The sequence below is a fragment of the Sorex fumeus genome, unplaced genomic scaffold, assembly GCF_029834395.1.
Source record: "Sorex fumeus unplaced genomic scaffold, SorFum_2.1 ptg000086l, whole genome shotgun sequence".
NCBI lineage: Eukaryota > Metazoa > Chordata > Mammalia > Eulipotyphla > Soricidae > Sorex > Sorex fumeus.
The window spans coordinates 38,529,587-38,556,125 of record NW_026606143.1 but is presented as its reverse complement, the minus strand read 5'-3'; the positions used below and the strand labels follow the sequence as shown (position 1 = coordinate 38,556,125).

The 26,539-nt window shown below is 48.0% G+C and overlaps 1 protein-coding gene across 1 annotated transcript; it reads left to right on the top strand.

Moving 5' to 3' along the window:
- Positions 1 to 6,387: 6,387 nt before the first annotated feature.
- RAB9A (RAB9A, member RAS oncogene family) lies at positions 6,388 to 25,001 on the top strand. Its single transcript, XM_056131269.1, has 4 exons — positions 6,388 to 6,571; positions 19,121 to 19,198; positions 19,833 to 19,952; positions 23,893 to 25,001. Exon 4 carries the CDS (start codon positions 23,923 to 23,925, stop codon positions 24,526 to 24,528), a length of 606 nt encoding a protein of 201 aa, XP_055987244.1. The 5' UTR covers positions 6,388 to 6,571; positions 19,121 to 19,198; positions 19,833 to 19,952; positions 23,893 to 23,922; the 3' UTR covers positions 24,529 to 25,001.
- Positions 25,002 to 26,539: the final 1,538 nt, after the last annotated feature.

Below are 26,539 nucleotides of genomic sequence, written 5' to 3'. Positions count from 1 at the left end.
ACAGCCACGACAGAGCCTGGCAGGCTCTCTGTGGTGTATTTGAAATGTCAGAAACAGTAACAAGTCTCACAAAGGGGAGATGTTACTGGTGCCCACTCGAGCAAATCAGTGAACAATGGGAGGACAGTGCTACAGTGCTGTTGAATCACGATGAGATACACAGTTAAACGGCTACACAGCTATTCATGATCCAGTTTCAGGCATACAATATCCCAACACCCATCCCTCCACCAGTGTACATTACCAGCAATGTCCCCAGTTTCCCTCCCACCATCCCCCACCTCCAGCCTGGTACCTGCCTTTATGGAAGGCACTTTTCTTTTCTTCTCTCTCTCTCTCTCTCTCTCTCTCTCTCTCTCTCTTCTCCCTCCCTTCCTCGCTCCCTCCTTTTGGGCATTATGGTATGCAATACAGATACTGGGAAGTTATCATATTTGTTCCTTTACCTACTTGTTCCTTTACCTACTTACAAGACTCAGAGACTATAAAACCCAGCTCCCGGAAGCGCGCGGCCGCATTCGAGGCCACGCAACATCTTATTATCTCATTCCTACTTTGGACAACCCGGCAGGCTACCGAATGTAACCTGCCCACACAGCAGAGTCTGGCAAGCTCCCCGTGGCATACCCAATATGCCAAATACCAGTAACAATGATGGGTCTCATTCTCCTAACCCTGAAAGAGCCTTGAATATGGCACTTTTTAAAAAATCTCAGGGCTAGAACAAAGGAGACGTTACTGGGGCCTGCTCGAGGCAATCGACGAACAATAGGATGGTCGTGATCATGATCGTGACCTACTTGTAGCACGCAGTTCTTATCCAGAGTGATTGTTTCCAACTATCATTGTCATCGCAGTTCTTTCTCTATCCCAACTGCCTTCTTCCCTCGCACTTGAAACAGACTTCCAGCTGTGGACGAATCCTCCTGGCCTGTGTTTCTACTATCCTTGGATAGTAGTCTCATACTATGTTTTTCTTATGCCCACAAACGAATGCGCACATTTTATGTCTGTCCCTCTCCTTCTGACTCATATCACTCATGCTTGATACTCACCATATCCATCCATTTATAAGCGAATTTCATGACTTCATTTTTCCTAACAGCTGTGTGCTATTCCACTGTATAGATGTACCATTATTTCTTTAACCAGTCCCAGATCCCAAAATCTATTGTATTTATCAAGATGGGCTGGTATGGAATACAAATAGCTGGTGGAAAGAAGGAGAACTAGGGGGCTGGAGCAATAGCACAGCGGGTAGGGCATTTGCCGTGCACCCAACCGACCCGGGTTTGATTCCCAGCATCCCATATGGTCCCCTGAGCCCTGCCAGGGGTGATTCCTGAGTGCAGAGCCAGGAGTAACCCCTGTGCATTGCCAGGTGTGACCCAAAAAGCCAAAAAAGAAAAAAAGAAGCAGAACTATAGGGAGGGTGATGGGGCCCAGAGAAGAGGAATGGTGCCTGGAAGTGGCCCCTGACTTCTTCCTTCCCCTCCTCTGCTGTGGGATCTCAGCACCTGGCTTGGTATGCACTCACTCTGTTTGTTGAATAAGTATTGAAATAAAGTGGCTTCTCACTGCCTGTAAATCTTAAAACCACCCGAGAGAAGAGTGCAGATATGTGTCTGAACTACAGGTATTGGAAGGGTTTGGGCTGGTGAGTTATTTACCCACAGTTTGGGAGGTGTCAGTTGTGTGACTCTTGCTTCCTATGCACTCTGCTCTCTGGTATTTTCTGTGAGTGGTAGGTTTCTGAGATCCATGGAAGAAGGTTTTCTATCATAGTGATGGGTCAGATTCTCTATTTGATCATGTTATCTACAACACTGAAAACTCTTCATTTTTTATTGCAGTGTTCCCGTTACTAAACCTGTCACTCCTGGCAGGTTTAGGGTACTGCATGGACTGCTAGGGATTGAGCCAGACTTGGCTATACTTAGCTGCTGTATAATTTCTCTGGCCTCTCCATACTCTTCTTTAAGCTAAGCCAGGAAAATGATATTTCTGGTATATCTTAATGTGGTGAAATTTTATCTGACTTAAGGATCAGGCTAGAAAGTACTCTAATTGAGTTAGAGAGATAGTACAGCCTTGCACATGGCTAACCTGGGTTCAATTCCTGGTACCCCGTATGGTCTCCTGAACAGCCAGGAGTGATCTCTGAGTGCAGCACCAGAAGGAAGCTCAGAGCACTGCCCGGCGTGGTCCAAAAAACAAAAGAAAAAGAGTTCTGTAACTATGGAAGACAGATGTGGGATTTTAGTTTCTAGGCAGACTTGAAGAGTGTGACATAGGTTTGAAATGTTGAAAATGCATATATCATATAAATATGTCAATACAAAAATTAGAATGTTAGATAAATATTTGAAATGTTCATGGAGAAACACTCGACAGTAGCTTTATTTAGGGTCTTAAATTTACAAATCATTGAACAGACTTTGTTTAATCTGTGTTTAAAGGACAAAAGAGCGGGGGAAAAGAGAGGATTGCAAAAGCTTTTTACCAAGGAATTAGGACTATGACTGTTTATAGATTATGTTCCTTAGAGTTTATTGGCGTTTAGTCAACTGGTCTTGGTTACTATGGAGAGGAAAGACAGAAAGAAAGCAAATTTATCTTTGCACAGTTGTGGAAGAAAGCTCGTTTTCCAGTGAGTGAAATTATTTCTTAAAAGCTAAAAATTCAGTTACAATGGAGTTTGGGACACAAGTTGGAATCACTTCAGTAAGCCTCAAGTGTCATTTTTCACACAATTTATGCTGAAAAGTTATACATTATGTAATACTTCCTTCACCAAACTGGATTTGCCTCCATATACTATTTGGAAACAATGTTCCTTTCCACTCAACTTTGTATGTTGTCCATTAGAGCTCTGACTTTACCTTTAAGCCAAATGTAATTGATTTTGAATGCCTTTTTTAATGCTTTTTCCCTTTTGGGGACAGCAATACAGGAGCATCTATGCAATAATAAGAATAAATCTTATTTTGTCCAATGACTTGGGAAAATTATCAATTTCTGATTACTTGCACATGTAATTGAATGGTCAAATTGCCAACCATTGAGTTCTGTGTTTTTCCTTGTGTATGAAAGTATAATCAATTTTATTATTTATTAATAAAATCAGTAGTCAGTTTATTTGAGTCTGGAGTCTATGTATTTGTAGTTTTGTATCAGGGATACCGGAGGTTATACCTTTCAGACTATAGCTTGAGTTGAAGTATAAATTCCTAGTACTCACAGTAATAAGTAGGCATCATCTAAGGGAAGGAGTCATTAATGTGTTGTTAAATGTGACCTCTTTTTCCTCTGTGAGTAATACATTAGGTGTTTAGATAATATAAAGACAAAAACTCTAATTAAGTGAAAGGAATTCAATCTAGGTCAGTTCTGAAAGTTCTTTTTTTATCAGTAAACAAGTTCATGGGGCAGGAGAGAGAGAGCTATCCGTAACAAAAAAATTCTCCAATTTGCCCTTCAGGGGAAAGTCTTTTTGCTTCACCCTACTCTTAGGCTGTCAAATCAATCAGATAAAAGAGAACACCAGAATATATTGGACTCCTTAATGACATTTGGCTCATCTTCTAGTAACAAGTTATTCCAGAGAAAAATACCTTTACGTATTCTTTTTTTCAGAAAACTGATGGTAAGCTGTGCTCATATCTTTCTCCAACTCCCATTAAACATTTTAAAAGTAGCATTGGTTTTATTAGAGTGTAAATGCTTGTATACTTTTAGGTTACATTGTAACAATGCCTGCAGTTGAAACAGTCTAAGAATCACTAGTAAGATCTTAGAACCCCTTTCTTAGAAACTCTTGGATTTCTCAAGGCTTAGTTTAGTCAACACACAATAATTGCCTACGAGTACTATGATGATGATATATGCTTATCAGATAGTGATCCCGTGGGCTCTTTGTTGTAATTTAATCTGGTGTCACTGTCCTCCCGTTGTCCATTGATTTGCTCAAGCGGGCCCAGTAACGTCTCCATTGTGAGACTTGTTGTTACTGTATTTGGCATATTGAATACTTCATGGGTAGCTTGGGCTGGAGCGATAGCACAGCGGTAGGGCGTTTGCCTTGCATGCAGCCAACATGGCCAACCCGAGTTTGATTCCTCCGCCCCTCTCGGAGAGCCGGGCAAGCTACCGAGAGTATCTCGCCCGCACAGCAGAGCCTGGCAAGCTACCCGTGATGTATTCGATATGCCAAACACAGTAACAACAAAGTCTCCAATGGAGACGTTACTGGGCCCGCTCGAGCAAATTGATGAACAACGGGCGGACGGTGACAGTGACAGTGACATGGGTAGCTTGCCAGGCTTTGCCGTGTGGGTCAGATCCTCTCGGTAGCTTGCTGGGTTCTCCGAGAGGGGCGGAGGAATTGAACCTGGGTCGGTCCATTTGGCCGCATGCAAGGCAAATGCCCTACCGCTGTACATGACATTATATGTGTGTGTGTGTGTGTGTGTGTGTTTCCTGGTTTGGGGTCCACACCCAGTGGTGCTCAGGGTCTATTTCTGACTCTCCTTGGGGGACTATCTGGAGTGGCAGGGATTCAAACCTGCGTCAGTGGGGTACAAAGCAAGTGCCTTAATCTCTCTTTCCTCACCAACTCCAGTTTTCAATAAATTTGTGTTTCATGAAGCGTTGCTTAGATTTCTCTGGGGAAATAGTCTGCTTAGAGCAAAAAACTATTTCTTTATTTTCTAAATTAGAAGTTCGGACCCTAAGGAGTAGTGCAGTGGCTCAGGCTGCCCGCCTTACTGGTGAACAACCAGGAGCCCCAATCTCCAGTGCTCTGTGCACGATCCTGGCAGCTCTGCTGTCTGTAATCCCCAGCGCTACCAGAGATTACCTCCACCACAGCCAGGTGTGTGCGAGCACCACAACGGGGCGGGCAAGCACTGCTGTCATAACTCACAAATCTCAACTAAAGAGAGTGTGACTTCTGGTGAGCACGTGTGCAAGAACCACATCGCAAGGAGTATAGACCTCAGTGAGCAGGAGGAGGGAGAGCTCAAAGAGCACCTGTCTTGCATTCAGGAGACCCAAGTTACATTCCTATGGTCCCCGGACCAGCACCAGGAGCATCCTTAACACCAGAATATATTGGACTCCTTAATATAGTCAATTATTAAGTTGAATGACTGGGGTTAGTCCCTGAGCACCACAGCATGTGCTTCCCAAACAAGCCTTGCTGAGCTCCACTGCAGAGTTGCAAGCCATGCAAGCTGATATGTGGGCCAATGGCAAGTAGCACAGCTAAGAATAATGTGTGAGTACTGCATCCAGGCATGTGTACAACCCCAGTCATTAGACCAAGATCAACAAGGAAGGGAAGGAGGAGTGGGAGGGAATCAAACACAAGTACATTTAAACTCAGAGTAGAACTACATTACCTGTCTGATTTTCTACAGTATTCTCAAATTATCCTTCCTTGCGAGAAACTCTTAAATACAACCTTTCTAGAGCTAAATGAAAAGACATTAGATTCGTGAGGTAAGAATAACTTTCCAAAAAGCAGGGGATTCTTTCACGAATGACCGGGTCCAGCAAATCACAAAGGGTAGTTCCTTAGGAAATAAATCACATCTCTGCCACAAAATTTATTTAAAAGGTCAGTAAAAGTCCCTCTGTTGTCCAGATTTCAGTATCATAAGACCCATGAGCTCAGGTCCATAAATAAAGTGAGGAATTAAGAAGAGTTTCCCCAATACCACTTTTTCTCACTCTTACTTTACATCTGCAGATGACAGAGGCAGAATTTCAACAAGATTTTTTAAAAAATTAAACGTCACTAAAAGCAATTCCAGCAATTCCATGATGTGACAGCCGTTTTATTTTTCTTCTACCCGTTGGTTCTTTGTATGTTTGCACGGTCGTTCACTCATCGTAATCACAACATCCTGTGCTTGGGCTTCTGAGATCTGTTTGTTTCCACTTTTCATAAACTTCTCAAGACAAGTTATTATCTCGTGCTCGCTCTCTCGCCCAAACGCAGCCAGAGGAAAGAAGACGATGACTTGTAGCCTAAGACGAGAAAAATGAAGCCTTAGGAGAGATAGTCGACCCGAAAGAACACCCAGGATCTAACAAGGTCAAGAAGGCTGCCCAGAGTCTGCGGGTGGACACTGACTTTGGGACCCGCCATGCAGGCGCCCCCTCCCCGGGCCCCGCCACCAGGCCCCGCCTCCCCGGGCTCGCCACCCGGGCCCCGCCCCCACGGGCTCGCCATCCAGGCCCCGCCCCTTTGGGCTCGCCATCCAGGCCCCGCCCCTCTCCCTCCTCCATTCAGCTTCCAGCTTTCCAAGCCTATAATCCAGGCCCCGCCTCCCCTGCCCCGCGGCGGCCCAAGCCCCGCCCCTAGGTCCGCCCCCTCCTGGCCCCGCCCCGCCCCGTCGCCATGTTCTTCCCTCGCTGCTGGACGGGCGCCACTGGAGTGGGACCCGGGCCGCGCCGCCATCACTGCCTGCTGCTCGCCGGACCCCCCGGACCCTCTCGCCTTCCTCAGCGCACCCGGACGGGCCGGCCCGGAGCTCCCGGCCGTCGTCGTCCGTGCGCCTGCGCGGTGAGCGTGGCGCGGGCTGCCCTCGGGGCGGCTGTGGGGGGGCTCGGGGCTGCGTCCCGGGGCAGGGTCCGAGGGGGCTTCGACGGCAACCCACGAGGCCCGGGCGGGCGATCGGCAGCCGGGGCGGGAGGCCGCGCGGGTCGTTCTCACGCCCCGGGGAGGTGGGGGCGCGGCCGCAGTCCCCCCCCCCGAACCCCGCCGCCCACTGACTGACGCAGGAGGAAAGACGGGTTCCCACCCCTCCACGCCCGGGGAGGCGGACACACCCGAGCACGCGGGGACACACACACGCCCCGGGAGGCGACACGCACAAACAATTGCCGACACACATCCCGGGCAACCCGGGAGAGGCAGCGGCTTCCGATCGGAGGCATCCCTCCATCCCCGGGGGGGAACGCGCCTTCCCCAGCACCCCCAGCCTGGCCGGCGCTGGGCCTCCCTCCCCCCCCCCCCAATCCCTATCCCACCCCGACCCCAGAAGGCCCAGAAAAGGCACCGACCGCCACGGCGATCGCGCGGCCACCTCTGGCTTTCTGCCGCGGGAGGCGTTTGCTCCTGGCTCCGTGGCCGCTCAGGTGAGGGGTTTGCCAGGGGAGGCCCGGCCCGGTCCGAGCGGGGGCTGATCGCGCTCGGATTCTCATCCCGCCCAAAGCTTTAGCTTTTTCCCACTCGGTTGCCTGACTTTCTTCCAACTTGGTCTGTCCAAAGGCAAGTGGGGATTTGTTCGAACCTTGTAACTTGTGGGTGTTTGTGTTTAGTTTTTTTTTTCTTTTTGTTAAGTGACGACACATCCCGTGACCGCGATTCTTTGGAGCAGTGACTTTTCTGCTAGTTTCCAAATTGTCATGTGATCATAGTCTTTTTTTTAATAGGATCTCTGCGCCTAATAAGATCAATAGACAGGATTCGATAGATTTTGTTTATTGCTCGCTTTTGAACCCTCTCTGTCTTTCCGTGCGTGGCAGGATTATGGAAGAAAAAAGCCCGAGTTACCTGTGACTTTTAAGCCCCTTGAACCCACTTAAACTGTAAAGATGGAAGAAACCCAGAAGCATTTACTCAGGGACTTTTTAGAAGGCTGTGCTTAGTTTAATTTTAGAAACGTACGTTGAAGGTATCACTATTGACCAGAATTTTCTGGATCTTCTTGAGATTCCCAAATCTGAGACAATGGTGTGGCAGAAGTCTGCTGCTTGCAATCGTTTTTGTCTAGACATTGTAGTAAATTTCCTCTCCTATGAAAACAGCTTTGGCGTGGTTGCTGGTGGTTGCTCGTTGGCTTTTGAGAGTTTTGTGGTTTGGGGATGTTTGGGTTGATCCTTCTGAGGTTAGAGTAGACTGACTCTGGCTCTTGGAGACGAGGGGAAAATTTGAACACTGCTTCCTCTTTGCCACTCTCTCTTCTTTTTTGTTTCTTTCTCTCTCAGTCACTTCTTCCATTGAAACTACAGGACAGAGGACCCTGTAAGTCCCTTTGGTTCTCAAAGTTTCTTTTTCGCCTCACTTCATAGTCATTCTATTTCTCAGGTAGCCACGGGTTGTTTGGGGGTGTCTGAATCTTCTACCTCCATCGTTTTCTTTCATTGTTAGCAGTGTGTCTGCACCATTAGCTCTGCTTACACACCAGGAATTTGCGGGGGCATAGAGGAGTTCGATGGTTTCCTCTGATCACGATGGTTTCCTCTGATCACACCGGCTGAACCAACAGGCCAGGATTCCAAACTAGAATTCTGCATTTCTGGGGGTTGGGTTGGGTTTGGTTTGGGGCTGTGCTCAGGACTCACTCCTGACTCTTCACGCGGGGATCGCTCCTGGCAAGGGGCACCCAGGTCTGCTGCGTGCAAGGCAAGCACCCTGGTTGCGCAGTGTCTCAGCCCCAGAATTCTGAATTTTGAGAGGTGTTCCCGAAGAGGGGCATTTGACAGTAACTGCAGGCTTCTGGAGTGTGCACCTGAGGGGTGCTGCTGGGAGGTATTGGGCCGAGGGCCAAGCTGTTGCTCAACACCCTAAAATGCACAGGAGAGCCCCCACACAACAAAGAGTCTAGTGCCCCAAAATCTCTCTGCGGGGCTGAGCAGCCTGCTGGAGCCTGAGCTCGTGTTTCAGGTCTTCTCTAGTTTTTCACGCGCCACGTTCTTGTTCTCTTTAGGATCCCTCCTCATCCCTTTAAGAAAGGAACCTTCTACGCACCACACACTTCCCTTCACTCTACTGCAAATCAGTGCCGAAAATTTAAAAAGTTACAAAAGCCATGGAAACGTGAGCGCTTGCAGAGGTTTCTCTTGACTAAGAGAACGGGATTCGTTCGTTCGGAAGACGACAGAGTGAGCCAATCATTTCTGATCACAGTACATTTTTTACTTTAGCAGATGAAAAATAGCTTCAGAGCAGTGCGAGAGGGGAAGGCGGGGAGGGAGTTGGCGTCTGCTGTACTCCAGTCGGCCACGTTTTCCGAGCAGCCTGCCTGGCGCCAATTCAAAGGTGCTGGTGATGGTGAAGGGCTGTGGGAGTCCCCACCTCTCAGAGGTCACGATCCAATCACAGTCATGAGCTCATGACTGCATTTCTGACTTTGTCCTCCAACAAAATTTATGGCCCGGGCTCTTCGGGGTCAGGGACCAGGTGCCCGGATGGTGGTGTTTACTGTGCCTGGCTTCAGTGAGATGGGGGGTGGGGTGGGGGGAAAGCCCGATGTGTGCTTGATAGCTTTGTGGCTTGACCACATAGGAATATTTGCAAGAATCCAACCGTGAAGCCGTGCTTGTTAAGCATGCAGTTCTTAAATTAAGCCTCAATAGAAATAGTGGCATATGCATTTTTCATTGGGATCAGGAGATGGGATTTTTTTAAAAGCCGTTTTCATCATCTTTCTGGCCTTTTCCAGCCTGTTTTTAGTATGCCCAAGACCAGACCATCCTATATATGTCTGCTTCCTTTAACAGAGCAGGCTGGGGGGCAGATGGACCTTCCTATGGGGGGGGGGGGGTTGAATTTGCGGAGTGAGTGGGAAGACCAGAAATGTTTAGGAAGCCTCGTGAAAACATTATTCTCACGGGATGGCACCGTTTGTGGCTGTCTTTGGTTTTTGACTCAGGCGACTCATGCTGATAATGAATTTTTGCTAACAAATAGATTTTTCTTTGTTGTTGTTTGTTTTTTGGGGACCCACACCCAATGGTGCTCAGGTGTTACTCCTTGCTCTGTGCTCAGAGATCACACCTGGCAGTGCGCTGGAAACCATACGGGGGGTCGGGAATCGAACTCAGGTCATCCACATGCACGGCAAACACCCTTCCAGCTCTCCTATCACCCCGGCTCCAAAATAGTTTTTTCTAACTCATATTGGGAGTTGTGTGCTGTGAGCGGACGGCCCTGCTAAATCATACACCTAAGATCAGTTCTCTCTCCCTTGGACTCTAACAAAGCAGTATGTCTCCTTTCCACCTGGGGGCTCTTTACTCTGGGAAGGGGCAAGAGAAACAGATGCTGGTTCCAGAGGAGCCTCGTTCAGTCTGTGGTTTGCTTACATTTCTGACTAAGAGAAGTCACCACATTTCTTTTCTTTTTTTTTTTTTTTTTTGGTAAACTGGGACAATTGTACTTTATAATCTCCAGGAGATGATATGACACCACATAGAGACATCAGATTATTGACTTGCCAGAGTCCTGCCCCAGGTAATTTGTTTTTTAAGCAGCAGGAAGAAATAAATAGCCTAATAGAAGTGTGTGTGTGTGTGTATGTGTGTGTGTGTGTGTGTGTGTGTGTGTGCGTGCGCACTCTCACACGCGTGCTTAGGAAACACGTCTCACATGAAAGCTATCTTGATGATAAGTTTGTTAGTCAAAATCAAGGGCAAGAAAATTGGGCTGTGACTATGTAGGTCATTAATCAAGAACATTTATTAAGGATCTTTTTGCAGGGTAGACTCAGGGCACGCGGGGTGGGGGGGTGTTGCAAAGCTGTAATGCAAGCAAGAGGTCAGAGACCCTGAGGGGGAAAGACCTTGGGGACTCGGGTGTGTAGGTGGAGGAGGCCCAGCTGTCTGGTGTGGGGAGCCGGGCAGGCCCCTGCTTGCCGGGAGTCTGGGGGTGCCAGGCCTCCGTAGCTAATGTGGAGAAATGCCTTTCCCAAGATGAATCCTGATACACGTGTGAAGTTGGACTCTGGCTATTTCCACGGTCTGGATTCTTCCTTGTTCCTTTGGGACTGGTGGATACAGGCTGTAGAATGCTCTTACCCTGACGAGAGAGGAGAGAGAGAGAGAGAGAGAGAGAGAGAGAGAGAGAGAGAGAGAGAGAGAGAGAGAGAGAGAGAGAGAGAGTTGCTCAATTGGAAGGGATGCAAGCAGGCAGGCTAGACCAGCCTGGGAGTGCATTTGGGAAGCAATAATTGGTGAGTGAGCTCCCCATTCAGCTTCCTGCAAGAGACCCTCACTGCTGGGCATCTGAGCACGGACCCCACTCCGGGCCAGGCCTGGCTATCGTTTGACACAGAGCGGAGAGTGGAGAAACGGTCAGGAACAGCCTCTCTATAGTCACTGGGCAAGTGTGAGGGAGAGCGTACAGCGACGGCTCTGAGACTTGCTTCCAGCTTCTTGGGAATCAGATTGGGTGTCTGGGTCCAGAGGCACAGGGCATTCCCCGAAGGTCCCATCTCAGAAGAGCGGCTGTTTTAATCACTTTTAATCACGGCTAGAGAAGTCTGTGAAAAAAGCCTTCCAGACTACTCCTTTGAGCCCCGGCTTTCAGAACTTTTCACAGCTAGAGGAACGCTTAAATGATTGAACGGGTTTCAGATGTCAGAAGTCGGCGTCTGCGCAGGCGCCTGCAGCTTCACACTGGCGCCTTGCTTAGGACCGCACTTCTGGGCCTGCAGCGTCTAACTCCGGAATGCATTCCTAAATGAAACGCTGCGGGGTTGGGCTCCTTCTGCCATCCCCCCTCTGTCTGGGGCCATATTCATTTTGTACTGCCACCCGGGAGCTTTGCATCACTGCAGACCGGAGAAAACCCAGCTCGGCACTGAGGCGGGCTTCTCGGAAGGAATGCTGCACTGGCTCCTGGTGGGGAGGTGGGTGCTCCCCGGAGCATAGGTTTGCGGGTGTCAGCTCAACAGTGCTCCTGTGCCCCCCGCCCTAAGAAACGCAGGTCCTCCGTAGGCCTGCCCCTGGGGGTCTACCGTGGCCACAGCCGCAGGCCGTTGGGCAAGCCCCGGCCTTGGAAATGTGTTTTCAATTACCTTCTCGGGCTGGAGCGGAAAGGAGATAAAGGCTCCAAGTGGGTTTTAATTGTCATCTGGCTTGGAGTTCCCTCCCCCAGGTCGGCCTGTAGAAACTGTGCCCTTCTCTGCCTCCCTTCCACCCAGAAACTGCAGCCGGAAGATGCTAACATCTCAGGAGGGGCGGGAGGACCTTCGTGACTGCAGGAGGGGGGTTGGGGAGCCCCAGGCTTTCAGCCTGGCTGTTCTCAGGGCCAGGGAGTGGGGGGAGGGCTCTGCGGGCCTTTCCTTAGGGTGTCTCCTGGGGTCCACTGTGGAAACTGGCTTTCTCCTTCCTGGACTCAAGTTTCTCCTCTGCCGTTTGTCCCAACTGCACTACTTTGCGGCTGTGCAGCTCGATAGGCGTTTTCTTTGGGGGACATGTTTAGCCCTTTGCTGTCACTGGGGAGACAGCGTGAGTTTGGGAGGCCCTGTCGACCAGCCGGGAGAAAAGTGAGTGCCGGGGTCCAGATGGCAGGTGGTTGGCAGGGGCTCCGTGCTGTAGCTGAGGCGATCCCCGGTCCCCGGTGGCTGGTGTTTCCTGTGTGCGTGACAGAAGCGGGGTCAGCCAGGTAGCTTGGTTTTCACCGTGTTCAATTTGAACCAGCCCCCGGGAGCCAGGTGACCATGTTATTAAAAGGCTTGGAATTCATGCTGGGCCCTGAGAGAGGGTCAGGGGGGCTTTAGGAAAGACTGTTTTGAATATCTCAGGAAAACGGGGTGGGTAGCCTTTCCTGCACCTCCTTTAAGAACTTGGTAGAGGGGTCGGAGTGATAGCACAATGGGGAGGGCGTTTGCCTTGCACGCGGCCGACGTGGGTTCGATTCCCAGCATCCCATATGTTCCCCCGAGCACCACCAGGAGTAATTTCTGAGTGCAGAGCCAGGAGTAACCCTTGTGTGACACAAAAAAGCAAAAAAAAAAAAAAACCCAAAAAAGAACTTTGTAGAAATGGGAGCCTTCTGTTGAATTGAGGGAGAGTTGAGGGAAGGTGTAACTCTCACCCTGCCACTTTGACGGATGAGTAAGTAGGAAGCGTTTTCAAGGAGGTTTAACCCTAGTAGAGGAATTGATGCTGCCTAGTCCTGCCTGACACTTGCCTCCTTCCCGCTAGATGCGCGGCAGTACTCAGGACACTCTTCCCGTTGAAACTCCGTCTCCTCGTTCAGCTTCAGTAAACATTGAGTGCTTTTCTGGGCTTTGCTGTCCTGTCCATCCAGGCTACAGATGAGGGAGCTAGATGCTTCTCCGAAGGATGCTGGGGAACCACGCGGTGCTTGGGGGCTGTTTGACTCCGGGAACTATGCTCCTGCTTGCAGTCTAAGCTTTGAAGTTCTCAGAGAAGCATTTTTCTTTTGACTCCCTTTTAGGGCGACGAGGACCCTGGGGCATTGAGCTGCAGACTGAAGAAGGCCTCGGCTTGGCCCAGGGTCTCCCGAGACCTCTGTGGGCCAACAGTGGAGCACACAACACAGTGGCCGCTGGAGGGTTGTTGGGGCCGAGAGGTGAAGTAGGCAGCGCTGGCCGAGCTGCTCTGGGCTTGGAACTTCTTTCTTGTTTTGATTTGGAAGCCACAACCCGCAGTGCTCAGGGTTTACTTCTGGCTCTTTGTTCAGGGGTCACTCCTGGCAGGGCTCAGAGGACCGACCATATAGGGTGCTGGGGATCGAATCTGAGACAGACGCTTAACTGCTGTCCTCTCTCTCCAGCCCCTGGAAAACTTTCTTGTTTGGGGGGGGGGTGTCATCCCTGGCCATTCTCAGGGGTTCCTCCTGGCTCCGCACTCAGAACCAGAAGGAACCCTGGCGGTGCTTGGAGAAACATATGGGATGCCAGGGATTGAACCCAGGTCGGCCATGTGAAAGGCAAGTACCCTACCCGCTGTACTCTGTCTCTAGTCCCTGGAAAGTTGTTTTTGTAAACGAAGCCCACCTCAGTACCTTGATGGGGATAAACTGAGGCATCACCAATGGAACAGGGGGATGAGGTAAACTTTCGTATGAGGTAAACATATGTTGGTTTTGCGCCTTCTTTAACAAGTGGCCTCCTCTAATCTGGATCTTCTATACCAGACGGAGAGCTGGCCTCCTGAGATGGGCCCACTCCTCTTGCTCTTAACAGAAGCTTCACTTGACTGTGGCTTCCTGCCTCCAGAGCTGCAGAACTGGAGGATTGTATGGAACTGGGTCTGTCTGGAGTCCTTCGGCTCCTTCCCTGCTGTAAATGAAAGACACCCGCTTTCCTCTCTAGCTTGAGTGTTCCTGCCAGTTAGACCAGAGCACGTTTTGCTGCTTCAGTATATTTTTCCAACATGCACGGTCAAATCCATTTCTTTCCTCATTCATTTCTCTTCCTGAACTACCCAGCTTAATTTCCAGCATTCCTGTCTTATGACCGTTGTTGATTTCTTCCCTTTCCCCAAAGTGCAACCTTAGAATGGCCCCACTCTGATTTTTTTTATTCGCCAGATCTTTTTAGGGCCCTTTACAGGTAAGTGTATGTCTGTCCCTTCCAAGGACCTCCGGGAGCAAAACAAAGAACAAAATGCTATCTTCCCTCCCAGATTCTCAGGTTCCCTGACTGTCATAGTTTCTGTGCAGTATTAGTCAAGTGTCAAAGCTGAGAGTGGTAAATTAATGATGCTGTAAGATCAAAGTCCTGTGGCTATTATGAGCAACACAAATGGAACTCTTGAAGTACATGAACGACGCAATTATACCTTGATCGTTTGATGAGGTCCAGAATCTGATGACACCTATTTCACTCTTTCCAGAGGAGACCTCAAGCACTATCACTGCAGCCATGCACGCATCCTTATTTCACCTAGGGTTCTAGGGGTGCATCATCCTTCCAACCCCCCACTGCTTCTTGGTGGGTCCTCAGTTTAGCACCCTCTAAACTTCAATTGTGCAATACAGTACGCAGGTAGCGATTTAAATATAAGCTAAGTAAAACGAAATGAAATGAGAAACCCAGTTCCTTGGTTAAATCAGTCTCATTGGAAGTGCTCAGAAGCCGAATATAGTTGCTGGTTGCCGTATTTGTTGGACAAAACAGGTAAAGAACACGAGTTTTCTCCTTTTCTCCCTTTCCAATCCTCCAGAACTGTTAATGATTAGTCACCATGACTGACAACAGAAGTGCCTTATTTTAAGCAAAATTATATGTGTATGTTTTGTTTTTACTCTTGGACCACACCTGGCAGTGCCCACGGCTTACTCCTGGCTCTGCATTCAGGGATCACGCCCGGTGGGGCCCCGAGGACCTTATGGGATGCCAGAAATCAGGTCGGTTTTTGCCAGGTTGGAAGTGTGCAAACCCTACCTGTTCTACTATATCCAGCCACAATTGAAAGTTAAATTAGTGAACTCATCTTTAAGCAAGAATATTTATAAATATTTAATATTTATATATTAAAATAACATTTATTCTTTTGTTTTCCTATATTTTCTGCCTATATTTAATTCCCTTTGGACATAGAGGTAAATAAAAATCTAACTATTATCTCTGAAAGAGATGAGATGTTCCAAAAATCATCAATCTTAGAAAATATTTTTTATAATTTCTAAGAAGAGTACACATTAAAAGGAAAAAATAAATAACAGTACTGTATCTGAGCAATTTTAAAGCTCCACTATAACATTAGTGGTAGCCACTAAAATAAAAAGCCAAAAAATAAAAAATAAAGGGGGCTGGAGCAATAGCACAGCGGGTAGGGCGTTTGCCTTGCACGCAGCTGACCTAGGTTCGATTCCCAGCATCCCATATGGTCTACCGAGCACCGCCAAGAGTAATTCCTAAGTGCATGAACCAGGTGTAACTCCTGTGCATTGCCAGGTGTGACCCAGAAAGCAAAAAAAAAAAGAATATTTATGGCCACTCCTTTAATAGGGCCTGCTGCTGGCAATGCCCTAGTATGGTTTGATTCTATTTTTTTTTTTCACTAGATTTCTATGGGAGAGAATATCAACTAAGTACTTCCTTTGAAGAGTCTTTTCTCCAACTGATCTGTTCTCTTAGTAATTTGGGCGGCGGCAGAAGTGGGAGTCAGTTTCAACATTTTGCTGTAGAGATAGCATCCTTAGGACTTCAGATTTGCTTGCCTTGCTGCTTCCTCATATACTTTCAACAAGAGAGCCAGGAAGACCTGAAACTGGAACTTCATTAGCTGTTAAGTGAGACATTTAATCAAGACAAGGAGCTCAAGCAACACTAGAAAGGATTTTGAATTACCTATGCTTCTGTTTTTCTGGATAGTATCTTTGAGACTGTTTCTCAAGCTCTGAGTTGAAACTAAATGAAATGAAATAAGTGGTTTGTCTTTAAGACATTTCAGGGTCAGTGCAGAAGGAACATGTGATTTTTTTTTTGTTTAAAAAATAGTTTCTAAATTTGGACCAGGAGTGATGAATTCAGTTTAGGGTTTTGGAAGTGAGAGCTAGTCAAGGTGTTAAAAACTATGTGTTTCAAAACCTGCAGTTGTAAGAAGAGCAGTTTATGGACCAGGTCACTTCTGCGTTAGGCAAATTTCTAGAGAAATGTCAGCCAGCTCCCTATTGTAGTCAACTGTACTTCTTTTTAAGTGGTTCCCCCATTAGACTTGCAAGCAAGTATCATTTTTTAATCCATTCTCACACATTTGAATGACACTGGCAATGACCTGAGTAGAAAAACAAAGAATCGGAAAAATGGAAAGTATCAAAAGAAAAGTAGGAACAGAATAACAAAGACTAAATGAGGAAATCATTTACTTTGTTGCCGATTTTGCATTTACTTGGTTATCTTACCTCTGGGCCACTTTGTATAACATGTTGCAGAATTGAATGAATACCATTGGGCAGCTCCGCCCAGGGAGTTGCCCTTAGAACCTACACACGGCCCAACTTCCGCAGGACCATAAGCCAGTGCGAGAGCTGTAAAGGTGTGGGGATGGCGATGAGAGCCAAGGGGGCGGGGGAAGACAGATTCGATTTCTTTGGGTGGCCACTGAAGTCTTCCCGGATGAGGTCATCCGAGCAAGGCCTTTGTGTGACTAAGATTTTCAGAGCCGTGGAGGCAGGGCCCTCCCTGAGAAGATAAGGGCTGAGCTGGGTTGTAAATGCCTGTGAGAGGTGTGGGACTCCCTATGAGTGTCAGGATATAACTGGGACAGGCTTCGACTCAAGTCTGGCCTGCTCATTGATCGCTACACTCAGAATCCTGCACAATCAATAAAACCAGTGGATTTAGTTGGGAAGAATAGAGTCAATTAGCTCCATGACCAATAAAAGGAAGCTCACCTTTAAAGAATTTTGGTTATTAAATTATTATTGGGGGGGCATCTCCAGCAGTGGTTGGGGTTCTGAGGCCACTCGTGACAGTGCAGGGCAGCATGTACTTCTGGGGATTGAACTCGGGGCCTCATGCATGCCAATTGTGTGCTGTACCATTTGAGCCCCATCTCCAGGCTCTCAGATGGTCACCCGCAATCCACATCACCATTTCCATTCTTTATACTTGGCTTGGACTCCCACTTGGTGATCTTCACAGCTTTGGGAGCCAGTGAGGGGTTGGAGAAGGTTTTCCTGATAAGCTGCTCCTAAGTACACAGTAGAAAAGTTAGTTGTAAAACATCTGGATTGACATACAGTGTCCTTTTTTTTTTTTCAAGTTTTGGGTCACACCCGGCGATGCTCAGGGCTGAGTCCTGACTCTGCATTCAGGAATCACTTCTGGAGGTGCTTGGGGGAGCATATGGGCTGCTAGGAATCGAACCCAGGTCGGCTGTGTGCAAGGCAAGCGCCCTACCTGCTGTACTATTGCTACAGCCCCCAGTGTCCTCCTTTTTTTAAGTAGCCTCTGAAAACATGGTTCATTTTCCTCCCAGCTGGTGGCCGACCTGGCTGGCTTGCCCATCTGGTCGGTGCCTGCTGTATGTGACATGTACTGTGCCTGTCTATGTAGTGGATTTGTTAAGAGGGCACACTGAAGGGACATGGAGATCATTTGTAGCTCTGTGGAAATTTTTAATTCTAGAAGCTTTTTCTTTGAGGCCACACTTGGCTGAGCTAGTGGCTACTCCCGGCTCAGTGTTCCAGTGTCGCTGCTGGAGATGCGCAGAGCTCATTGCCAGAGGTTGTACCTCGGCCCCTACCTCCACCCCTGCAATACCAGCTTTTTGAGTTGTCTCTGTGGCCTAATTTTGGCTGCCAATACTTGTAGTCCTAGGCTGTGTAAGTCCTGGCATAGCCACACAACTCCCCTTTACCAGATACTCTTTGGGGGGGGGGGTAGAATAGTCATGATGTTGTTCACACTCTGATTTATAGAACTTGCTGCATGGGTTGGTTTGCAGACTGCCACCTCCCCAACTACGTGCTCCACCAGAGAGGAGTGGGGGCGGCTTGCACCCCTATTGTACAGCACACTGTGGGCACTCTAGAACTTGGGGAAAAACTCCTCCCACCAATCCATGGAACATGGCGCCCCCTGAGTTCTGGCAACATTTGATTCCTGTTTCATTGGAAACGCATGTCAAACTACGAAAGAGAAACCGGGAACACTTAAATATGCCTTATTAAGTCGATGTCTTTTGAGTTTGGGGCCATCCCTGGCTGTGCTCAGGGCTGACTCTTCACACTGTGCTCAGGGATCCCTCTTGGAGGGGCTTGGGGAACTCCGTGGGGTGCTGGGGAGCGAACCTGGGTCAGCTGCAAGCAAAGCAAGCGCCTTAACCACTCTGGTCCGGGGGCCAATCTTGAAATGAGCTGAGCCACCTGAAGACTTCACCTTCGTAAGTGCTCATCTTCATTCTACCTGCCGTTGCTACAGAAAAAGGAAAAAACAAAGGCCGGTGGGGGGGTCAAGGGTGCTGCCCACTGCTGGGCTTTGCTCAGCTGGCCACATTCAGCCCTCTCACAGCTGTTACTAGCTGTGGGGCTGCCAGCAAGCAATGGCACGCCAGCGTCTGTGTCCTCCTGGGTGTAACGGTGAGACTTGAGAAGAGTGAATGCAGTGAATCTCTCCTGTTGCCGTTCTTCACCCCAAACGTTCTACACCCTCCCACCCGCTGTTGACTGAAGGTTCAAGAGTGCTGTGTATAGAAGGCCCACAAGGATGCTCCAAGCTAGGGGGGGCGGGGGGGGCTGCCTGGCGTCTTGTCTCTTGGCCTTGGCACCCTCGCCACCTGATGGCTGCTTGCACACGGCATCAAGCCTCCCATTCTTTATGCCCGTGCCTCTTCCCAGAATCTGAGGGAGAGGGGGCCGTTAAGGAAGCCTGCTGGTCACGGGCCATCTCTGTTCATTCCCCAGAATCACGCCGTGCTCCTGGAATGAACCCGGTGCTGTGGTGAAATCCTTCCCTGCAGTCCGAGCGGGGCTTCCCGACAGGTATGTGCATGCTGGATGGTCTTTGTTCCAGCCCCCGTGCTGGCCCACAGGTCTCTGCCCCTGCTACCCAGTGCCCAGAACTGAGGCAGCTCCCTGCTTTGCTGTCTGCCTGGCATTGCTGCCTGTCCTTACGGCTGTTCATTTTAGCCGCTGGAATGTGATTTCTCCGGGACAGTGGTCTTCAGCTGGCATGCACAGTTGGACCTCACGGCTGTTCTGTGAACAGCTGTGCAGAGCACGGGGCAGCAGCTGGTGGCAATCACCTGGGCACTGTTCTGCGGCGCTCCGATGTGGGCAGGTTTTGAGGAGTGGGTGAGGTTTTAAAATTTTCCTTTTCATGCCATTTTACTGCAAAGCTTAAGCCTCTGAGAAGGGTGGGCCGGGTGGGCCGCTGAACAACCTTGAAAAGCAGCCTGCAAGTGATCATGGAAACTTCCAGGTGTGGTTTTCCTTTTAAGTTCATCGAACTCATCTCTTTTAAGTTTTAATTCTCTGCTTTACTCTTAAAGTTAGGAAAACGAGCATACTCTGCTAAGGTGAGTATCCTGATTTTCCTTTGCAGATTAGGATAATGAACTGAAACGTTAAGGGAAGGGGACACTTCTGAACTATGTCATATGCTTTTCTTATTCAGATTCCATCCACAAATTTTACCAACTTGCTGAACCCATCGTTTAACCTTGGATGAGGATTATTGCCTGTGGGCACTTTTTCTTAGCTGTGGAACTTAAGGGACCTCACTTTACTTTTTAAGGTAAATTTTGAAAATATTCAGCTTATACTGAAGATTCTCTGAAAAAACTTTTTGTCCTTTCATATGCAGGGGAACATTTGATGTCTGTAAACTGATGGTATGTAAACGTATAGATCCAATGCAGTTAGCTTTCTTCAGATGTCAGTGGGAAATAACAAGAGGGTCGATAGAATTATCTGTATTATCATGCAATCTTATGCACAACTCTGCAATGGATTTAGAGATGTTCACGTACATATTAGCTGTTTCAGCAAATAAGTGTGCTCAAGTAAGATACCCAGGAGGCTTTAAGATGCAGGTGTGAAATTGGAAAATTAACCCTATCTCCTGGCATATGAGTCTACTGTGCCCCAGATTTTATTTGATCAGTGCATACTAGGAAATCTCTACATTCTAAAAAGAACTAACAAAGTTCTTTGATAAATTAAAATTTAAGTCTCTCAGACTGGGGAGATAGCATGCCTGCCTCAGATATGCAAAGCCCTGGGTTTGATCCTTGACACTGTTGAAGAAATAACATTATAAACCCTAGGTCTCAGAATTTCCAAAAGTTAGTTTGGTAAATGTGTCTACCTAGTCATCTGGTTTGAGATTGTTACGTTGTATAATCTGGCTTATTTGCTGTAGCACTGTCCTGTAGCACTGTCCTCCCGTTGTTCATCAATTTGCTCAAGCGAGCACCAGTAACATCTCCATTGTGAGACTTGTTTCTGTGTTTGGCATTTTGAATACACCACAGTAGCTTGCCAGGCTTTGCCATGTGGGCGGGATACTCTCAGTAGCTTGCTGGGCTCCCCAAGAGGGACAGAGGAATCGAACCCAGGTCGGCTTGAGTGCATGGCAAACGCCTTACCTACTGTGCTGTCACTCCAGCCCGAACCTAATATTGCAGTGCTATGCAATCAAACTTTGTGAGTAGCATGGCAGCTTAAGACTTAAAGCTGGGGGTTAAGTGATGGCCGAGAATTGCACCCATGTCTTCCCCCTCTTCATCTAACATCGACCTTTTATGTTTATGTATCCTAAACATCGTATGAAAGAACCAGCACAGATTGGGGGGGGGGGAGCACTGGGGACAGGTCCCCAGTGTTGGTAAGGGATTGGATTCCGAGAGCCCAGCAGTGAGGTAAGTGGAGCCACACCAGCTGGGATCACGGGCAGAAGCGTGGTGCCTGTGGGATGGCGTGTGTGTGTGTGTGTGTGTGTGTGTGTGTGTGTGTGTGTGTGTGTATGAGCCGAGCAAGTTTCTGAACTGCTGAAGCAGTGAGCCGAGAGAGCTGAAGGAATGAAGTGTCTGGGGCAGTTTTGCCTTTGACGTTGGACTTAGGGGATCTGAGCCATAGTACAGCAGGTAAGGCGCTTGTTTCGCACATGGGCAACCCGGGTTCGATCCCTGGTATCCTGTATGGTCCCAGTGCTCTGCCAGGAGTAATTTCTGAATGCAGAGGCAGGAGTGACCCCTAAGCATCATCAGGTGTGACCCGAAAAGAAAAAAAAAAACCTCAGACTTAGACCTGCATCTCTGGAGATCCACTAAAGATGGAGGCTTTGGGAGGCAGAGCCAAGCTACAGTGAGTACTTGCCTGCAGGCGATCAGAGTTCGAGACCTGGCACCCTGTATGGTCCCCAAAGCCCACCTGGAGTCATCTATAAATGTGAACCAGGGGTAAGCCTTGTGAAACAGGGGTAAGCCTTGAGCACTGTTGAGTGTGGCCCACAAAAGAATGAGGCTTTAGACAACGCTTTTCCCATGTCAGTCAGAGTAGTTACTCTGCCTTTTTGGTTTTGTCAGTCCTCTCATAAGTTGAAGTCAATTAAATAAGAACAGAGAGAATTAAAATGGATTTAGTGCCTTGTAACTATGTCCTCAAGTGAAAGGTTTTGGTTTTGGTTTCCTTTTTTTTTTTTTTTTTGCTTTTTGGGTCATACTCGGTGATGCTCAGGGCTGACTCCTGGCTCTGCACTCAGGATTCACTCCTGGCAGTGCTCAGAGGACCATATGGGATGCTGGGAACTGAACCTGGGTCGGCCACGTGCAAAGGCAAACGCCCTCCTCGCTGTGCTATCACTCCAGCCCCTTGATTTCCTTCTTCATATTAAAAGTTAGTCAGGCTCTGGGCCGAGAGCAGTGCTTCGGAAATGGAAAAAGTATTCAAGGTGCCGGCGCAGTCATCACTGCACACTTCCATTGGCCAATGGACATTGTTTGGACTGGAGTCATGATTGTGCCAGTAACGGAAAGGAGCCAGTAAGAGTCAGGGAGAGAAACTGCCACATGTGTTGCTGGTATTGTGCAGTAGGTAGCGGGCTTGGAGGACCCTCGCACAGCACAGGTCACTGGGTCACTGTAGCATTTCTCCAGGAGGCAGTCACATCGATTCCGCTGCAGTGATTCTTCTGAATTCATCCCGGCAGTGTTGTTCATTTCTTGATTACCTTCTCTTTCTTTCATGCCCAAGTTAATTACCATTTTTACGGAAGAGTGGAGCCATCCAATATAGCTGCTGGCTCTTTAGCTCTCCAAATCGGACGAAAGTTAAAATTCAGTTCCTCACGCCTCGCCACACGCGGCTAGTGACTGCCGCAGTGCATAGGCTAGCCAGGGGACTTTTCACCATCGCGGGCGGTTCTCTTAAGTTGTACTCAAAAGGTTGTTTGTGTCTACACATTCGAATGTACCTAGAGCACTTAGTCCTGAAATAGCTACTAAGGGTAAGGCATACTTGGCTTCAGAATGACTGGGAAGAAGGGAGAACGAACAGTGTCAGAGCGAGGATCAGCCATAAGTTGCTACTTGGCCAAGGTCCTGGCGTTTCTTGACATTGTTCTCATTACTCAGTGAATGTTTGTGTTGTATTCGAGATTTCCACAGTAAAATTAACCAAATCGGAACCCTGTTTTCAGCAGCACCTGACAGCAGGCGTCCTGAACTCTCGCTCCCCATAGACTGCCGGTGGTGTTGGAAAGTGTTTGATCCTGCCCAGGGCTTTCCCTCGAGGGTTGGGCTAACAACTGCTTTTCCTTTCAGGTTTACTTCATTCTCCCTTAACTCGGGAGCATCAGCACACTTTCATAATTCTCTCCAAGAGTCGGAGTTGCCCAAAGAAGCCTTAGGGGTAGAATAGAGCTAGATAACGTATGAAAAACTTCCTGCGGAAGAGCCTAGGGGCGTTTCCTTGGTGGTTGGCCTGTGTTGGTTCCCAGCCAGAGCTGTGAGCGCTAACTCTGCTTCCCTACTTCCCTGCTCCTATGGTGATAGCTTTGGAGGCGAGAGAGCAGAGGGTGAAGAGAAAGCCCTGGCGCCAGAGGAGAGGCAGCAGTGAGCTCTGCCATGGTGCCAGCTAAGGACGGTTTGACATTGTTACAGAAACTTGCCTCCTTGGCGTCTCTTATTGCATCTCCAACAAATGGTGGCAAGTGCTTATTGTGAGGAGAGGGGGCAGTGAAGAAGGGCCTGCGCTTTGGAGCTCAGACTGAGCCTCGGGGCTGCGAGTTTCAGCTGAGGAAGGGAAGAGGCAGCCCTCAGCTCTCGGCGTGTTAAGTGCGGCGCGTGCTTGGGTGCTGGGCCAAAGACAGCCTTGTCCCTCACTATGCCTGTGCAGAAGGGAATTGGGTCCAGTGTTCTCTTTCCTTTGAGCAGCAGTACTAGTATAGTTTTGTGGGGTTTTTTTTGGTTTTTTGTTCTGTTTTGTTTTGTTTGCTTTTTGGGTCACACCCAGCGATGCCCAGGGATTACTCCTGGGTCATGCACTCAGGAATTGCTCCTGGCAGTGCTCGGGGGACCATATGGGATGCTGGGAATCAAACCCGGGTCGGCTGTGTGCAAGGCAAGTGCCCTACCCACTGTGCTATTGTTCCAGCCCCAGTACATGTAGAATTCTGGAGAGTGGTGTCCAGGTCCAAAGGAATGTAACGTGCTACTTTTGTCTGTATTTTCCAGGGCTCCGAAGTCTTGATCTTGAGACTAATAATGGCAGGAAAATCATCGCTTTTTAAAGTGATTCTCCTTGGAGATGGTGGAGTTGGAAAGAGTTCTCTCATGAACAGATACGTGACTAATAAATTTGATACCCAGCTCTTCCATACAATAGGTGTCGAATTTTTAAATAAAGATTTGGAGGTGGATGGACATTTTGTTACCTTGCAGATCTGGGACACAGCCGGCCAGGAGCGGTTCAGAAGCCTGCGGACGCCCTTCTACAGAGGTTCTGATTGTTGCCTGCTTACTTTCAGTGTCGATGATTCGCAAAGCTTCCAGAACTTGAGTAACTGGAAGAAAGAATTCATATATTACGCAGATGTGAAAGAGCCCGAGAACTTTCCTTTTGTGATTTTGGGTAACAAGGTTGACATAAGCGAACGGCAAGTGTCCGCGGAAGAAGCCCAAGCCTGGTGCAGAGACAACGGCGACTACCCTTACTTTGAAACAAGTGCAAAAGATGCCACCAATGTCACAGCAGCCTTTGAGGAAGCAGTTCGGAGAGTCCTGGCTACCGAGGATAGGTCAGATCACTTGATTCAGACAGACACAGTCAGTCTCCACCGGAAGCCCAAGCCTAGCTCCTCTTGCTGTTGATCGGTAGAGGTGGCCCGTGTGTTCTAACCAATTCACCCCCCATACACACACACACGGAAGTGAGCACGGGGTAGAGAAGAGAGTTAGCATTCGCAGCAATGGATCATCTACTTATACATGAAACTAACCTATATTGCTGCTTCTTTAGTGGGTGGGAGAAGGGACACATCCACTTGTGGAAGAATTTATTTACTCAATATTGACACCTGACATTTATAAATTGTCAAGGTGGTTTAATGTTTAACTTAAACATGTAAGTGACAGAGCTAATGAATGAAATGACCAAGACTTTGATTAAAACACTTGAAGATTCTAGAAGTTACTGGTTTCTTTTCCTGGGAAAATGGAGAACTACTTTTTGTATGTGTATATTTTTATGTAATTAGCATTGTATTCTTGGTTGGGGGGGGTTTCCCTGAAGCAATAATGTTAGATATTAGAGATTAAAGTCTAATGCATTTCCACTGTGGTTATTTGACTGGTGTCTTTATTCTTAACTTGGGGGCAGGGGGTTGTTGCCGCACCAAGTGATGCTCAGGGTTTACTCCTGACTCTGTGCTCAGGGATCACTCCTGGTGGGCTCGGGGGACCATATGGGTTGCTAGGGACCGAACCTGAGTCAGTTACATGCAAGCCAAACACCCTGCCCGCAGTACTATTGTGGTCTCCATTCTTTTGAAAATGATGTAAGTTCACATTTCATCATACCCAGCAGCAGAACTGATCTTACTTGTAATCATGCCTCATTTCTGTGCCACAACTCCTCCCATGCCCTAAATTTAGATGCTAAGCTCATGGCTCTTGGAGGAGATACTTAGTGTCAGACTTAGTGAAAGTAAGTGGAGACTTTTTTATCTGGTCACCTAATGAGTGAATGTGAACAAAGTTGAGTGACTTGCTATCAAAGATATGTGCGTCTGTGTGTTTGTTGTTCTAAGCTTGCTTTGGGCAGACATACTGATCAAACAAATTGTGGGTTTTTCACTGATATAGTTTGTATGCTGTGCCTTTGATGGCGATCTCATCTTTTAGAAGCAAACCAGTACCCGGGCCTTGTGTTAAGAAAGGCAGAAAATTCTCAGTGGGAGAGGTAGGCCATCAAAGAACATACTGGTAGGATCAAGTTTATTTTAAACTAATCACTTAACTTCCCGTTAGTCGTTGATTTGCTCGAGCGGGCGCCAGTAATGTCTCCATTTGTCCCTGTCACGTGCTAGTGTAGCCCAATGGCGTCTGTTCGCTCTAGGAACATGAAGAGCCTCAAACCGATCGTTCATGATCTTGATGAAGAAGTCTGACTATCTGGTAGGTGGGCGGCCACGAGGTCTTTTGACATCCCGTGGAATCCAGTCAGTAACAGCTCTAGTCCAGCGGTCGTCCTTAAATCTCATTACGTGACCAGCCCATCTGATTTTTGACACCTTGGCAAACGAGACAGCATCCCTGATTCTTGATCGTCGATGGATGTCAGAACTCCGGATTCTTTTCTCTCATTTGAGTGAAACGTGATATTCCAAGCATAGCTCTTTCAATTCTTCTTTGGAAGACCTGAATAGCGTTCTCATCCTGTTTGCATTTTTTAAACTAGAGATTGAAAATTCTCCCTGCCCTAATGGTTACCATTGGGAAACACTGAAAAAGAATATTATTCCATTCCAAAGCTAAGCTTTTGAAAACTTCATTTCCTGACATGCAATTTTTACAGAAGCAACACATCTTAATGTTTTAGATAGGGGGAAATAAAATGACTACAGAGTCTAATATTAGAACTATAGTTTGTCTTTTGTTTTGTATTGGGGCCACATTTGATGCTTAGGGTTTGGTCCTGGCTCTGTACTTAGGGATCACTCCTGGTGGGCTTGGGGGATCATATGGGGTGCTGGGGATCAAACCCAGGTCAGCCACATGCAAGGCAAATGCCCTACCTTCTGTGCTATAACCCTAGCCCTCAGAGATGAGTTTTTATTACTCATAATTTTCACCAGAAGTTCAAAAAACAAAATAAGAATAT

Bases quoted from the DNA above. Each gene is read 5' to 3' on its own strand.
- RAB9A (XM_056131269.1), top strand. From the start codon at position 23,923: ATGGCAGGAAAATCATCGCTTTTTAAAGTGATTCTCCTTGGAGATGGT.